This window comes from Acyrthosiphon pisum, chromosome A1 (genome assembly GCF_005508785.2).
Source record: "Acyrthosiphon pisum isolate AL4f chromosome A1, pea_aphid_22Mar2018_4r6ur, whole genome shotgun sequence".
NCBI lineage: Eukaryota > Metazoa > Arthropoda > Insecta > Hemiptera > Aphididae > Acyrthosiphon > Acyrthosiphon pisum.
This window is the reverse complement of record NC_042494.1, coordinates 77,531,276-77,548,472: the sequence shown is the minus strand read 5'-3', so window position 1 is coordinate 77,548,472 and position 17,197 is coordinate 77,531,276. Positions and strand designations below refer to the sequence as shown.

Here is a 17,197-nt window from a genome sequence, read left to right as displayed (position 1 = left end):
GGCTATTATATGATAGAAAAAATACATTAGTTCCCCACGCTTGATCTGAATTTAAATATACAGAAGTACAGAATGGTAGATATACTGTTATCAGAATGTATTGTTCTTGTTATTATTCATCTATTTGCAACAATAATATATGTAAAAGGTTTAATTTATGTGTACGCCGTTCGCGTTTCTCAAGATAATGACGTATTAATATATTATTGAACTATCAAACTGAAGTTAGATATACTTGCAAATGCAAATATTTGATTAGAAACCAAATCAGTAACCGAACAATACGTCAACACATATACCTACGTAACACTTGAAGCATACGTTCCTATGGTATGCGTATAACACATAAGTTATAACCAGTGCTCGAATTGGGAATTATTAAGTAGAGGAGCTCAATCCAACAATTTATAAACTGCGTTCCAAGTGCAAAATTATTCAACGCAGACTCGTGGGGGACTTCACCCACCACACCCCCTTAACCAATTCCTAATTTTTCAATACAACATTTCACCTTAGTTACACAATTTTCTACTCCAAATTTCCAAATATAAAATATTTAACTACCTATATGTGCCTATGTGACATGTAAGGATTTATATTTTATATTCATATTTTATTTTTCGAAATTTTTATTGATAGAGATAATACCTACCTACATATTTCGGTAGGAAATAAAAGATTTATAATTATCAGTGATAACTGATTATATCTTAATAATTATTTGTGCTATAGACGCATACCTATATCAATTGTGAACACTAGTTCACATATATTTACAAACAAATGCCCAAATCAATGTTTAATAAAATTAAGAATGGAGCTAAGTTATTGTCAAATATAAACCTAATGAATTCTACATTTTTTAATATAAAAATATTTTTCATCCTAATTATGGTTTTGACTAGTAGTGTCCAACCTTTTTGACTCGCGATCCACTGTTTTTGTAACAATATTTTCACGACTCGTGTCACCTTTTTAAGTCATTTTGTTTTAAAAAAAATAAGTTTATTATAAAATTATAAATTATGGATTCGAATAAGTTATGAATGAATTGAAGAACCATATTTTACAGTAGATATAATGATAGTTAAAATGTCTACTAAAAATCAATAAATTGAGCTTACTTGTAATTCCAATATTAAACGAATGTTTATTGAAACTTTTTTGGAAATGTTTTTGGCACATTTATGCACGGGAAGTTACGCAAAACTAGCATCTTAGTCTTTTTTCTTTTATGGCCTACAAAGGTGACACGAGTCAAAAAGGTTAAACATTACTAGTCAAAACAATAGATAGGATGAAAAATATTTTTATATTAAAAAATGTAAAATTACTAGGTATTCATTAGGTTTATCGTTGACAAAACACTTTAAATCCACTCCAAATTTTAATAAAAATTATTTTGGGCATTCGTTTGGTCCGTCCCCCGTCCAAGTAAAAAAAAAATAGTAGAGGAGCTCCGTCCCCCTGCGCACCCCCCCCCCCCCCAATTTGAGCACTGGTTATAACCTATCGGACTAGATAGATAATACCAATAACGTTCGGATTTTTGGACCGTTGCAAATTCAAGGACTCGTTGTCACTGTCGTCGCCGCGGTCCAATTTATAGTTCGTACCTATATAATATTATAGTAAATGGAATCTTCGGATTACGAAAGAACAACAAAAACCCTCATTGTGTTTACATATTGTTATTTTTTTTTCTACCACACCCACTCACACACACACACACACACACATACACACGGTGGCCATCCGTTTCAGTGGTCCTCAAGTAGGTATCTATACTTACCTGTTGAGCTATCAGTCATAACTCCAAGGACTATCACCGCACGCCCCACCCTCGTGGTCCATAACCAGAAAAGAGGAGAGAGGGTTAGATGTCGATCGCTTTATATACGCTCGCACGGTCCACCGTCAGCAACACATGGATAATATTGTTGTCATATCGTTTAGCTGAACATCAATAAATAACAATAACTAATTAATAAAACATAATAATTAATATAAAAACAAAAATTGTTAACAGTTCGAAAGTTTATAAACACGTAAAGACGTCTGCTTATTTCGTATTGAAATGAATCTTTTTGTTGTACCGGTCGTGTATGCGACTGTGGTTTTTTTAACAGTGATGGTGTGTGGTGAACAAACTAGAGAAGTGTACATGGAGAAACACGGTAAAGTTCAAGATCTAGAAACCTCAGCTTCGGGATACATATATAGGACGGATGGGCAGAACCCTCCGATATTCATTAAGCTCGGAGAAGGCAACAATGAAAACTTCAATGCCATATTGGAAGGTAAGGAAAAACGTTGAGGCTTTTACACGAATTAAAACATTATGGTAATATATAAACAATTTAATATAGGTAGGTATAGTATTAAACGACATTGAATTGAATTACTCAAACAAAATACAAAAACATTTTTTATTTGAAACGTCTCAGATTTTCTTTAGCAAATTATTTGTGGAGTTTTTTTTTATGGACTACTGTGTATTATATAATATAATACTATATTATAATCAGGGACCAGAACCGGAACCAAAAAGAACCGGTTCTGGAACAAGTTAACCTAAAAAATTTAGGAATCGGAACTGGAACCGGAACCTCTATTTCCAAAAATGAAAAACCGTAACCTTAATTATAAAAAGGTTATTTAGGTTAGGGTAGACTAGTTATTTGGACTAGTAAAAGTAATAATTTAGAAATGACTATTTTGTTTGTCCGTTTGCAGGTTCAGAAAAATAAAAGTAAAATCTTTTAATGTTTTTTTTTATTTTGTGTTGTGACTAGTAATTCGTCGACGTAGAATCAGAGAGTCGTATTAACACTATCAACCAATTAATTATTAATAGAAATAAACCTCTAGTTGAGTGAAAATATATAGTTATAAATAATAATACGGGCATAATATTATTCAAAATTGTAAAACTAAAAATAGTAGATAAGAAAATCCATTTTATATGACATTGTCGACGTGCGCTGAGCTAGCACGGCGGCAGTCAGCAATGGAGATGTTGATATTGTGTTTTAATGTTTTAATGTTTTTATAACTTTTCATAATATCTTCTATTTTCATGAAATAATTACAATTTAAACATGAATAAATAAATTATTTCAGACTATTTTTTAAAAAAAAAAATGTTCAATAATCCGAAACCAAAGTTAACCGAAATTAACCGGTATTTTTCAAAACCAGTATTAACCGGTTCTAGAACCCTTATATTTTTTTAGAAAACCGAAATGAAACCGGAACCCTTAAACAAATTAAATTAATAACCGTAACCGAAACACCCTATAGGTTCCAGTCCCTGATTATAATATATTGTTATATCTATAAGTAATAAAATAATAATGTAATTATTTTAAAAGATAAAACTTTATGTTATTGATAAAACGTTACAACTTTTGTATTTTAGAAAACATGAATAATGTGATGGACAAACTCATCAATCGACAAAATAAAAAGATTTGAATATAGATACACGTGAAATGTATGCATTAAATTTTCCAGGTTCCACATACAAATTCAAAGTTTAATAGACACTTTTCAAGTATAATATATTCAAAATCAAAAAAACCAAAACTTTCAATAACCATTTGCCTTTTTGCTACAATATTATGCAAGCCGTTCCCCGTGTACCGAAAATTGTATCAAATATACCTACTGAACACCATCATACTTTTATCGTCGGTTATATGAGGATTTTATTGCACAAGTTTTAGTTGAATCAGAAATAATTTGAAAACTTTGTGTTGTAAGCCCTTCAAGTAAAAAATTCAAATCACAGACCACCGCGTGCAAAACTTCAGGGAACCTAATCATTAATAGTCATACGCATTACGCCTGTTACCAAAATATCAAGTAAATGTGTCTAAATGTTTCTTCTCAAAATGTGAGGGAAAATAATAACGACGTATTATCACCAACCTGCAGTAGGTATTTCCAACACATTTTATAACGACATAATCGTGTTCAGAATTGATTGATTATACGAACTCAACAAAAAAGATATTTTAGTTTAATGTTTTTAATGTGTTTCAATATTTCAAATTTTAATGCTATAAGACGTATTATAAAATATAAATTTATAATATTATAGCGCTCAACATTAATACAAATTAAAAAATGGAATTCGGTGTTTCTTACCAAAAGCTCGACAAGACGATAATTTTATTAACAATTCATCATTATTGTACGTTAATGAAAAACAAATTTTTACTTTGAATTTTGAAATATTAAATGTAATGAGTAAAATGTAGGTATGCACACAGACGGAATTAAATTTAATTTTACTGAAGGCATTCCAGCATTTATGTAAATATAGCTACAGGTCTTTATAATTTAAAAACTATATTGCAGATTAAATTCAAGGAATAAAAAGTTAAATTTTTTATTGAATACCATTCATTGTATAATAAATTTCTATTAAAATATTTTTAGTTTAAAATTAAAAATTATCTAATTATTTGAAGTACCATATTATTACCTCATTTTTATTACCAAAAATAATGAAATTTTAAAGTCGTACGTCTTTTGGCAATAAAATCATTCAACAATGTTTTAAATCTGTACGAATAACGATGTCAAGATTGAAAAATATAAGATTTAAAATTATTTATTAAACTGCGACAAGAATACATTCTCAAAGAAATATGCCTCGTGAATAATGCATATCATTTATCACACAACTTAAAGTATTATTACCAAATGTTTTTTTTTAAAAAAACGTAAACATATTATATAGTTTTATTTTATTTATTTTTTCCATGGGCCCAAAAAATATAATTTGTTACGTTAGATATTACTCGGTTAATTGGCTCGCATTTTATCCATTCGCTGCGATTTCTGTGAAATATTAAAATTATTACGAAAATGACCATCAATAACAATGTCAATAGTCACATCTGAGACTACTTCGAAGTTTAGATAAATTATCATTAATTCCATCGATTAAAACTGATTGGTATGAAAATGATTATTTTACTGGCGAACTTCTATGATTTATTGCTCAGTTGTTTTAAAATAACATAAATCGGTGTAATTTTCCAAACGGCATAAAGTTAATCATATAATATTTGTTTGAATAAAATACCAGCAGGTATAATATACAACAACGACCTACATTATCGTATTAGCATTAGAGCTTAGAATATCTGGTTAAAATTTTGTATTATTATTTATTAAAAATATAACAACGTGACGTGTACCACGGTATTGGTTATAATATGTAATAAATTATTGGTCCACGTCAAGGATTATAATTTTTGAAAAAAACACCAACTGTTGGTAATTTTTATTTTATGATGTAAATTATTCTGGATGTAACATTATTCTCATTATCGTATATTATAACATATTTTATGACCTACATGGGTATCCAAATCCATCGGTATAGTCCAGTAGCGCGGATGGAAATAAACAATAGACGCGTCCCAATAATATAACAAATTTTGTTCCGTTTATATTAATATTTGTCACGCAGGTTATTCACGACTCGGGATTTCGAAGGCATTACCTTTACCTACTGATTTAATATCATTTTCATGGAATATAATATTAGAATTGAATAAAAAAAACTAATATTTTATCATTTTAAATATTAGTCGAGATAAATTAAGTTATAACTATTTGTTGTAAACTTTTAACATGCATATTTTGTGGCGTCAAAATAATTTTTTATTTCTAATAATAATTTATACGATATACGGTGTAATAACAATATATGAAATAATCACTAATCATACAATAAAGATAATAACAATACAATAATTGTCCATGTAATAAGTACGAAAAAATTGAGTTCTTGTGTAAAAGTCAACCGAATAAGTAGGTAGTAATAGTATAGTAAGTTGTACTAGAATATTTAAATTTAAAATAACGTATGTTTTTTCAAGTACCTGTGAGGGCAAATAAACGCAACCCTCTTGACATGATCCCAATTAATTAATAGTTTTGAGTATATAAGACGATCATTCCAAACAGGAAATACAAAAATAAATGTACCTATGCTAGCGCCAGTTTTTACCAAAAAATTTTTTTACGTTGAGAGTTTAAATTTTTTTATTGTATTATCCAATCCGTTAATCATTATACACTGTATCCATAATTAGTTTAATATTTGACAAGGCTGGGCATTAACGGGTAAAAATATTAACTTTTTAATTTAACTAGTTATTTTTGGATTTTCATTAACCTACCCATTAACTTACTAAATTTTTTTTTTTATAATTACCTAACGTGAAATTAACGAATTAATTTTTCATTTTAATAATATTAAGTTAAGTTAATTTATTTTGTTTTTGATTTTATTACATTTCAGTATTTCACTATCTCAGTCTATTTTGTTTTCATGTCAAAAAATATTTACCGTGAATATTGTTTAAAGTTAAAAAATTTTAATTTTTCAATCTTACTTATTTTATACGTAACCATTATTATATTTTTAGAAACGAAAAACTTCAATAAAATATATAATGGTTGAAAATACTCTGTAAAGTAAGCATTATATAGTCTACAATTTAGTTTTGGGATGATAAAAAATAAAGTAGGTAGGCTAGTGTAGTAAAAAAAATTGATAAAAAATTTAAAAAAAGTGTGTACTAACTTTTAACTTAACTGAGTTAACCAAAAATGAAATTGACTTTTATAACTTTTATCTTTTTGTTATTGATGCATATTAACTTACTGTGTTAAAAGAAAAATCATTAACTTGCCCAGCCCAGCAGATATTTGGTAGATCAATTAACTATTCCCTTCATAATTATATAATGTTACCTATATTTACGTCGTATATTATGAATTTATCTTAACGGGTAGGTACGCATCATTTTCTTGCACCTACCTATAAGGTAGATGAGGTTGTTTATTTCCAACCCACTCTGAAAACTATCTTATGTTAGCTTTTCGGTGTACGCTGCATAATATAATGTTGTACCCCTGGAAAATGGAACTATCCGATCTTAGACAAAGTCGTGTTAACCGATATTACTGGCAATGATTATAGTCACCGACGCGTAGATGAGTCGTCCGGACCTTAATTAATGAGTCGTAAGGTAGAAAGAAGGGATCGGCGAAATGACTGCGTAATGATAATGCATGGCATATATCGTTGATTTCATGTCAACGCGGTGATGATAATTAACCGCCAGTTGACGTGTTTTTCCGGAAGATCGTCGCCGCCGATAGGGTTTTCTTCGTGTCACGGCTTTACATATTATGTATTATATTATTACATTTCCGGTGTCGTGTGTTTTATTATTCGACCGGTACAACACTGGCGGGCCACCTGCAGGGTGCAGTAAAGGGTTACTACACCTCGACGAGGGTTAAAAGCGTTAAAATAAAAAAAATTACCTGTTGGGGAGCTGGTGATAATTTTATTATATAATAGTTACATAAATAATTATATATATATTTTTTTTTTTTGAATGTCGTTCGCGTGCCTCGTTGTCGTTCACTCGTGGTGGGGGTAGGGGGACAGCACGCGGCGCCACTTTTCATTATCGTGTATTATTTATTTATTATATACCTATATAGTAGTATAATAAGTCATCGTATTCATCACTCGCTGTGTAGTAGCCGGTTGAACTTGAATACTTCGCAGTTCGCGGATCGACGATCGTCGTGCCCTTGACGAAATAAATGACGACGATATTTTGTCGGCTCACGAGTTTCACCTCGGTACAGGTGACCCGAATCGATTATTATAAATTGTCGTCGAGACAACCGCGCACAAGGGGCCCTTTTGTGTTCGTTTTTTTGCAATTTCCACTGTAGGTATTTTTCGTTTTGTTTTCATTGGTTTAATTGTTTATTTTTTTTTCAATTAGGTACATTTTAATTAATTACCTACGCGATGCCGCAATGAAATCTGCGACAAAGGTCACTCGCAACTCGTGCTGTAGTGTCGTAGGTCCTGCGCAGTTGTTGTCGCAACGGCCAACGACAATGCTTAGTCCTCTGCAGTTTTACGAGTACCACGTGTTTATTGTAAACCATTTGAATTCGCAGTAAAATAATTACTTTTTGATACGGCAGCTACTCATAGAAAATAAATTATATATATTTCCCTGGCTCGTCGCTCTAAAACCTCCATAAAATACTGCATTCGCCGAACAATGTTTAAATTTCAACTACAACGGATCATGATGTAATTCAAAACGTCCTATTAGGTATATATTGTACTTACCTAACTCTAATCCCGACTTATTATATTACGCGTAATACTTATATTGTAACTTTATGATGATGTAACGAAAATTATACTAAGCACATATAAGTACAATATTATGAAGACTTCGACACTGTATAATGTGTCACACTTTTAGGTATATTAGTCGTGTCAGTATTTAGCGGTGGTGTACAAATTGATAGTCGTCGGCTATTGCAGAATAAATTGCCATTATACGAGTCACGCAGTCGATATTTATATCGATTCCGTATTATCGCAATAAGCATAAAGAGATATATATCCGCAGTCTGGTCCGTGTCGCAAATGTTCGATTTTCGTAAATTATTTTGTCTCGCTTTACACCAATCAATCTCGTCTTATTACCACCTGTCTGTCGGCAATTCGTGATAGTAATTTTCGTTAAAGCGTTAAATTATCGTCCGAATAAAACTGATCAAAAGTAATTGAAAGATTATGCGTACAACATCGTATCCGGAAAACCCCAGCTATCGTAACTATGCATTTTCAAGAAAATATTAATTTTCAACCTTTACAATCGCTGCAAACCTAATCCAATGGAATTTCAATGCCGCCCCAAAATATATCTAACTCTAGTATATCATTGTTTATACATATAATATATATTTATCTCATATATTATATTGTTAGTCTACTGTTATAGTTTGTTGTGTAACTGTTCCTACTAAATTAAACTTCAAATTATCCTTTCCTGACAATCTTTTGTGTTCATAATACTATATATAACATAATAGTGGCGTGCGAAGACAGTTACGTCAAAATTGAAAATTTCTTAGCATCGTAAATAAAGTCTTACGATCTGTTTGAACGTTGGTTTAAGCCGGTTTCCAAGACAAAAAAAGTCCTATAACAAACTTTTGTGCTGCTACCGTTGAGATTACAGCGTAAAAATTAAAAAATTTCTAGCGTCAGAAGTAAAATCTAACAAACTTTGAAAGTTGTCTAACAATGTCGTGCGAAAAGCGTGGTTTGAGTCCAAAAAAAGTTCTGATAAACTGTTGTGATGCTGTATAGGTATATAATTCCTACCGTGTAAATAGCGACGCAAAATTTTCAAAAATTTTCAATCGTCGAATATTATATTATTATAATAAAGTTGTCTAACAATTTGCTAACAAATTAGTTCGATTGTTGTAAAATATATTCACTGCTATTATAATAATAATATATATTAAAATACATAATATAATACAATATATATTATAAGTCTACGAGTGTTATTCACCAATCATGTTAAGCCCCTTTTTTCTTCAATAAATTAGTTATTCAAAATCTGATTTTTAGAAATTTTAAATATACTTTAGTCTTTAAGATCATATTTTTAAATTCTTGAGATTTGTTGTACTTACTATTAAGAAGTGTCCTGTGGACTGTGGAGATACAAACAGTGCTCGAATTGGTGAGGGGGGGGGGTGGTGCGCAAGGGGACGTGTTGAGTAATTGCGCATTTGCGCCCTTGGAACGCAGTTTTTAAATTGTTGTATTGAGCTCCTCTACTTAATTTTTTCCCAATTCGAGCACTGAATACAAACTTCTATTTTTCAAATGAGAACACCCATTTTCTACTTCAAGCTATACAGGGGATAATTAATAATAACAAGGGGGGTTCTCGTTTGAAAAACAAAACTCAGAAGTTTATATCACCACAGGACACTCCTTAGTTCTTTAGTAATACAAAATAACTCAATAATTTGAAAATATGGTCTTTGAGTTTATTTAAAAATTCGAAAAATCAGAATTTGAATAACTGCATTAATAATAAGGGAAACACGGGGGTCAGCATGCTTGGTGAATCATCATCCTGTATATGCTCTTACATTTCGATATTATTTTTTTAACGTTTAAAGATTACTCGTCGCCTTCAAAATTATTATAATCTGTATAGGTCTATCATATTATTTGTATACCAATATCGTCAACTCAACGTTATTCGGTGGTTGTCACTGTCGATAATTATTTTATATTATTATCATATAGATTTCAAAAAGGAAAATGGCTTTCACGGGATGCCTGTGGTCAGTAATAAACACGCGTCGCCATACCACATACCGGTCGTCGGCGAGGAGAGGGATGTGCACTACAACAGCGGTCGCAGCATCGACGGCGGCGGTTACAACCAACCGAGTTCTCGTTTCGGAAACCCGATGGCAGACGACTTTGACGGCGGGAAGTACGGGCTGGATGACGCGGACGACTCGGCGGCGCCAATTTCAGACATCGGTGGCTATAATTTTGATCACGACGATCTCGGCGACGCATTTGACTTCAGCCCGTCACCGTTCAAGTACCATCGTGACGTGTCCACCGACGGCCTAAAAGGCGACGCGCACGGACTCGACGATCAGGTCAGTGTGTGAATCATTAGGTATTATTTATTTATTTCACAAACAATAATCTTCACAAATACCTAAAAATACCTTAACCCTTCTTCAACTAGCAAAATTATATTACTTTAAATTTCACACTAACTTATAAACTCTGGCAGTAATACATTAATCAAACAACTATCCTCCATCTCACTTTCCGGTAAAGTACGCGTAGAAGAATCAAAAAACAGTGGCCTAGAGAACGCTACCTACTAAAATAAAAGTAAAAACAATAGGTAATACTTACCATCGACCTATAAACTAACTGGTTTATAGATCTATGGGTAATAACTAAAAATTACCTAGCCGGGTGGCACTGCTGAGTACCTGCCCATAAAGGTAACCTCCTTTCAATAACCATTTGGCATTTATCAAATTTACATTGTAGGACTGTAAATGATTTTTAATAAAATGAAAAAAAATTTAATTATATTTTATAAATTATAATCTTTGCCCGTTTTCAAACTTTGTGTAGGTATATATGTAAAAGTAAATTGTACAAATATACAATACAGTGGTTCTCAGCCAGGGGGTATTTAGATATTGCACGGAGGGAATAAAATGATGATAAAATAACATGAATTTTATTGTTAAAATAATTATGTCATTTTACAGTCAGTAAAATTAAAAACAATAAATTAGTATTCTCACGGTCACCATCGATACCAATTATACCAGTATTATAATGATTTACCTCTTCCCATATAATCTAAATTCTAACATCGATATGTACAAAGTTTAATTATATAGTATAGCATAGTTATTTTGTGTCATTAAAATAAAAAAAAAAAGGTCATCTAAACTCTAATTTAAGGGGGGCGTAAGAATTTAGAAAATTTACTAGGGAGCGTAGAGTATAACAGGCTGGAAACCACTGGTAAAATATTAAATAACATTATAAAATATAGCAACCGATTAATCGCGATGTATAGATAGGTTTTATTATTATTAGTATTATCGTTTTAAATTCCGACCAAGTGTTACAAAATATAATAATATGTATTAATTATTTATTCATATATCATTGTATCATGTTATTTTGAAAAAAATATATTATAAAAATTAAAGACTTAACCAACATGCATATTATTATAATGAACATTTTCCGATTTGGAGTTTGAACACAAATAGTTATCAGTATTCGTTTTACTTTTTGGTATTTCTAATATTATATATTTAATTATTCAATAAATATAATATAATTTTAATAAAACTGTATACTATTTATACAGACCAAAAACCGGACAGGTTCTTTTCATTATTTTGTTTTTAAACACACTTATAATATTGTATTGCATACATAATAAACTGTTCAGTGCTCATATTTGCTAAGTGGATATTAAATAATATTTGAAAGTACTTCATTAGATTAGGCTTTTAAAAAATAATATTAATTCCCGCTGGATAAAAAATAAATCGATATTTAATAACACTATGCCTTTTGGGATGAATACAAAATGGTGAACGAATGAAAGATTTCAAAGTGATTACATTTGAATGCAATTCGAAACCGTCTCACATGTTAACCCGGACAGACATTTTAAACATTGTTATGATTTATGACTTCTATTTTTCTTTCGTCTTATACATATTTTAACGCTTTTGCATTTTTATCCCGTTTGTTTTTCCTCCGGCCTACATAATTTCGTTTTTCCAAAGGTTCGAAGGCCAAAAGTTAACCTAACGAAATGTATATGCAAACAGCTGTGATTTATGCACGTCAACCATTCTTCGTATATAGGTACCTAACATGAATTCCAGGCGCTGGAATTTTTGTTTTTACAACACCTAGATGAATAAATTGGTGAAATATATAATATGATGGGTACGATCGTTTAAACTAAGTAATTTTATTAAAATACATTGTTTAAAAATCAAACGTTATGTACCTATGTGATATTATGACAAAAATAATATATATTTATAGGCTATAATATTATTTGCATACTAATAATAATAATAATACCTTTTAAACCAAATTTAATTTTAACATTTTACTCAAGCTTTATATAGGTAGGTAGGAACTGTATTAAAATCAAAATTCAAAATTCATAATTCAATATTTATCATATTATCTGGATTCTTATTCCGAAATTCCGATGGTTCTAGAAATTGATAGAAATATTGAAATCTGTATGAATACATTTTAACATAACTATACCGTATAGTATAACAGTGAGTTAATAGAAATTGTTCAGAGTTGATTCTTCTCTATATATATTTGAAAAAAAATCAACTAAAATATTTATTATCACCAAACTGCAAAATGTCGACACTTGAGGATTTTTTAAGCTCTTTTACATATATTAATATATTATTATTAAAATGGAAAAGAACATATAGATTGGATAAATAATACATTCATATAATATAACAATAATTATTGTAGAGGTCCACATCGAAGGTATAAATTCCTTAGGGCCCGTTTTACAATCGTAGTTTAAACCTCGGGTACGCTTGAACTACTGATTTTACCGGCCGAATTCGGTGGTTTAACCGGAGTTCAACTATTGTAAAACGGGTCCTTAGACGTAATAATAAAATATTTGTGTTTAATGTTTACGTAGGAAAAATCATTTTGCAAAGTAATTCAAAATCAATAAGTTTGACGTAATTTCTGAATTAATTATAACACTCATATGAACAACCAAAACGTACTACACTTGTACCAGTTGTGCATTATCATAATATTATACATTCAGTCACAGTGGCCGGTCCAGTGCATAATTTTAGGGGGGGGGGCGCAAAAGTACAAAACAATTTACTACATCAATACTACAGAGTACAGACATAAACTACAACTGCACTACAATAGAAAACACGGGCTAAGACATAGGGAAACTTCGATCCTTGGGAGGCAGGAAAGTGCAACTTTCCCCTCACCTGGATCCATCCCTGTATACAATTACACTAAGTACATACCTCCATAACAACGTTTGTGGTCGCGACTGCGACATCATATTGTTTTCGTCTGATGATTTTATGCGGACCTTTTCAGAACTATTTCGGTTCGCCTTACACCCACAATGAGTACAAGTCGCCGAGCAAACACTCAAAGGCTGGCGGTTCGTACCAAAAGGCCGGCCATTACTTCTCGCAGGGCACACTGGGTAACAGCGGCTACAAGAACCAGCACGACTTTGACAAGGGCCACGCCGGAAAGTACGGCAAGGACGACCTGAAGAGCCACTACAAGAAGGCGTCCGGCCACAGCAACGGTCACAAGAACGAGGCGGACCACTACGGCAAGCACAAGAGCGGCACTCACGGAGTCAAAGGCCACAAGTTCGGCGAGACCGAGCATCACAAGAAGGGGCACAAGACGACCGGGTTCCACAACGTGTACCACAAGGACGAGTACAATAAGGAACAGAAGTTCTACGACGACGCGCACAAGCACGGCAAGTTCGACAAGTACGGTGGCAAGCACAAGGACTTTTCTCAGAAGGAAGGCGGCCACAAGCACGGCACGCACCACGATTCGGGCTACGATGAAGCGCACAAGGGCACAGCCGGCCAGTTTGAGAAGGGCAGCTACCACGATGGCCACAAGGGCCACAGCGGCGAATCCGGTCACAAGTCGCACCACGACCACAAGGCCGAGTACGATACCCTGTCCGACAACAAGAAGTACGGTGAACACGAGGCTGCGGGTGGCGACGACTTTTATTGAGCGGTGACGATACTTCAAAGTCTATAATATTATACGCCTGCGCGTGTATGGTAATGCGCACGTATACTTGGTGGAAGCAACCGCTTCGACAGACTTCAGTGGCGTGCCAAGGTGTGGTGGGGGTGGTATATCTTATATTCCCTCCCTTCATTGTCCCACATATCCCCTTAGATTTTTTTTGTCTTCGGTATATTACCACCACGATTCATTTAAATGTATAATTACTTATAACCCCCCCCCCCCTGTCCATTGAAAATTCCAGGGCACTTCACTGACAGACTTACTAAATATATAAAACTTGGTAGCTTATTTTATAATTATTATTATCGTTGTTTTACGCCTACAATTGTGTGCAGTGTGTCTGTATATAATAGTATATACCTACATATATAATATTTACCTCTAAGTATGTTATTTATATATCTAAATAATATAATCATGTTCAGTGTGATCATGTTTTAGGTGAACACTACATTTCTAGGACGGATTACGTTGAATTGAATAGGTACTTTTCTCACAACCTATAATGGGACGTACCTAAATACACATTAACATTATAACTCGAACGTTTCAAGTTTATTGATCCTCTCCCACTCGTATTTTAATAATTACCAATATCCTATATATTTTTTAAATCATATTTAGGTAGGACTAAGTTATAGGTTAGGTAATAATAATAACGAATACTTTTTTCATATTTGTTAAGATGATTAAATTCGTTCATAATAAATAGTTTTTTTTTTATTTGCTAAAATGTACTAAATATAGTGTTTTACTTAAGTAGCATTAAATATTTTATTTAAATATTTATTTAAATATTTAAACTAGAGACGTTACGAATTGTTCGATAGTCACCATTTTAATCATTAAAAAAAAAACGGATTTAAGTTTAAATTTTAAATAGCTCTCATAATAGGTCAAGTTTGATATTAGAATCATAGTTAGAAATTAAATATTACTTTAAAAAAATAGGCCTACCTAAATACATGATATTAAAAATATATATTATATTATATTATATTACTCAATATTAGAGATATTGGCATATTGCATGCGCGTTTTGGAGAGTTAACAATTTAACGTAAAATCTTCCGAAAATTGAGTGCACTCAACATGTTGAGTACCTGAGAAAACGATCATTCTGTTTAATATATTATGTTTATATACCTTTATACGAGTTAAGCCTTTAATTAATTTCTAAATATACGCATGTACATATTATTATTTTTGTGCATTTATCTGTTCAAAAAAAAATTATTATCCTATATACCTACCCTAATTAACATTCATTATAGTATAATATTAAATTTAATCATCAAAAACAGAACGAATGTGAATTTCAGCGGTAAACGGTGTGCTTCTAGATACAATTAAATATAAATAAATAAATAAATATTCCTACCGGATCAAATAATATTATATTATGATAACGAATGCAATTGAACCCGTGAAAAGGATCGTTATACAAAAAAACAAAAACCCAAGGCCTCGTTATTTGACCGCTCTCTGTTTATATTTTATACCCAATTATTAAACGACAGTTTATAAAGCCGTGATTTAAAATCCTATTATCGAGATTCTGGATTGTGTAATAAAAAAAAATATATATAAAAATACGATTCCATACACTATATTATTATACCTATATATATACCTAAACGAGATATACATTTATACACGCGCAGTCCTCTCCTTATATTTTATTGAAAAAAAAAAATGTATATTCGGTTTGTATGGTTCAGATTTTGTATAGCCGTATAGGTAATTCATATACATATATATATATTATTATGTAGGTATATGAGATACCTATTATACCGAAATGGACTATATCCAACGTATAATAGGTATACGTATGCGGTTTAAAAATAATAATAATAATAATTTGAAAGAGTTCACACACGCGCCGTAGTGTAGCATAGCTATACCACATATACCCTGGTAATGACGACGAGGATAGGTTGGTTTCTGTTTCATCTTTATAATAAGTGTTTCATTTGTGTACATTTGTGTACATTTGTTTTGTTTTTTTATTTGTTAGGATTATTATTGATCAACCGATTCGATATTAATAAGCAGTTTATTATTATATTTTACTTATTAACCCTTTACAATAGCTGCTGGCTCAACTTTTTTCTTGAGGGGGGGGGGGGCGGTCCGACAATTGATAGGTCTTGTTATTAGAAAATAGTTATGAATTAAAAATATAGATTATACGAATAGAAAATTGCTAGGCATAGATATTAATAACTATTTTTCTAATATCATAATTTATTGTTGCCCACCCCAAAAAAATACGCCACTGGCTGCTGGTAACACGAACGGATTGTGTCTTGTTTTTATATTTTTATAATATCATATCCCCAACAAAAGCCTAATGGTGAAAAAAGGCCAAGTTCCAAACTCCCTCCCAAAAAAGTCAGCCCATCAAAGTAGTGAAATCTACATTGTGGCCAAGTCTGCTTTCTTTAATTCAAAACCTCACTGCACTCCAACATTAAAGATCAACACTCCTCTTTTATCTGTATTGTTTAACACTTGGCCAGTTTCTGAATGAGGCATAAACTAGACTTGGCCGCAATGTAGATTTCACTACTTTGATAAACAAACTTTTTTGGGAGGGAGTTCGGAACTTGGCCTTTTTTCACCGTTAGGTTTTTTTTTGGGGGATATCATTGATTTTTGCGGGCTTCAGAATCGTGGATTTTTTTTTTATATTTCGTAGATTTTCTTTTGTAAGACCGTTTGAGTCTCTGTTGAGGAGCTGAGAGATTGGACTCTTGAGCGTTGTCAATACCAGGCAAAGATAGCCAAGTACGATCTTTTATTTTTCGTCGTCGAGACTTTTTAGATAGAATAGTTGTTAAGTCTAGCCTATACAAAGTTCTTGGACGGTTATATTCAACAATGGCACTATCCTCGGCTTTCACCTGACAGGGATCA

The 17,197-nt window shown here is 31.8% G+C and overlaps 1 protein-coding gene across 1 annotated transcript; it reads left to right on the top strand.

Annotated features, from left to right (window-relative positions):
- Nucleotides 1–1,915: 1,915 nt before the first annotated feature.
- Nucleotides 1,916–16,179, top strand: LOC100568636 (filaggrin). Its single transcript, XM_003243700.4, has 3 exons — nt 1,916–2,300; nt 10,193–10,560; nt 13,580–16,179. Exons 1-3 carry the CDS (start codon nt 2,078–2,080, stop codon nt 14,252–14,254), a joined length of 1,266 nt encoding a protein of 421 aa, XP_003243748.1. The 5' UTR covers nt 1,916–2,077; the 3' UTR covers nt 14,255–16,179.
- The last annotated feature ends 1,018 nt before the right edge of the window (nt 16,180–17,197 follow it).

What these genes read in the sequence shown, in the direction of transcription:
- LOC100568636 (XM_003243700.4), top strand. Translation starts at nt 2,078, where the DNA reads ATGAATCTTTTTGTTGTACCGGTCGTGTATGCGACTGTGGTTTTTTTA. An exon ending in CTTCAATGCCATATTGGAAG is followed by an intron (nt 2,301 to 10,192) that starts GTAAGGAAAAAC and finishes ATTATCATATAG; the next exon opens with ATTTCAAAAAGGAAAATGGC. An exon ending in CGCACGGACTCGACGATCAG is followed by an intron (nt 10,561 to 13,579) that starts GTCAGTGTGTGA and finishes GGACCTTTTCAG; the next exon opens with AACTATTTCGGTTCGCCTTA.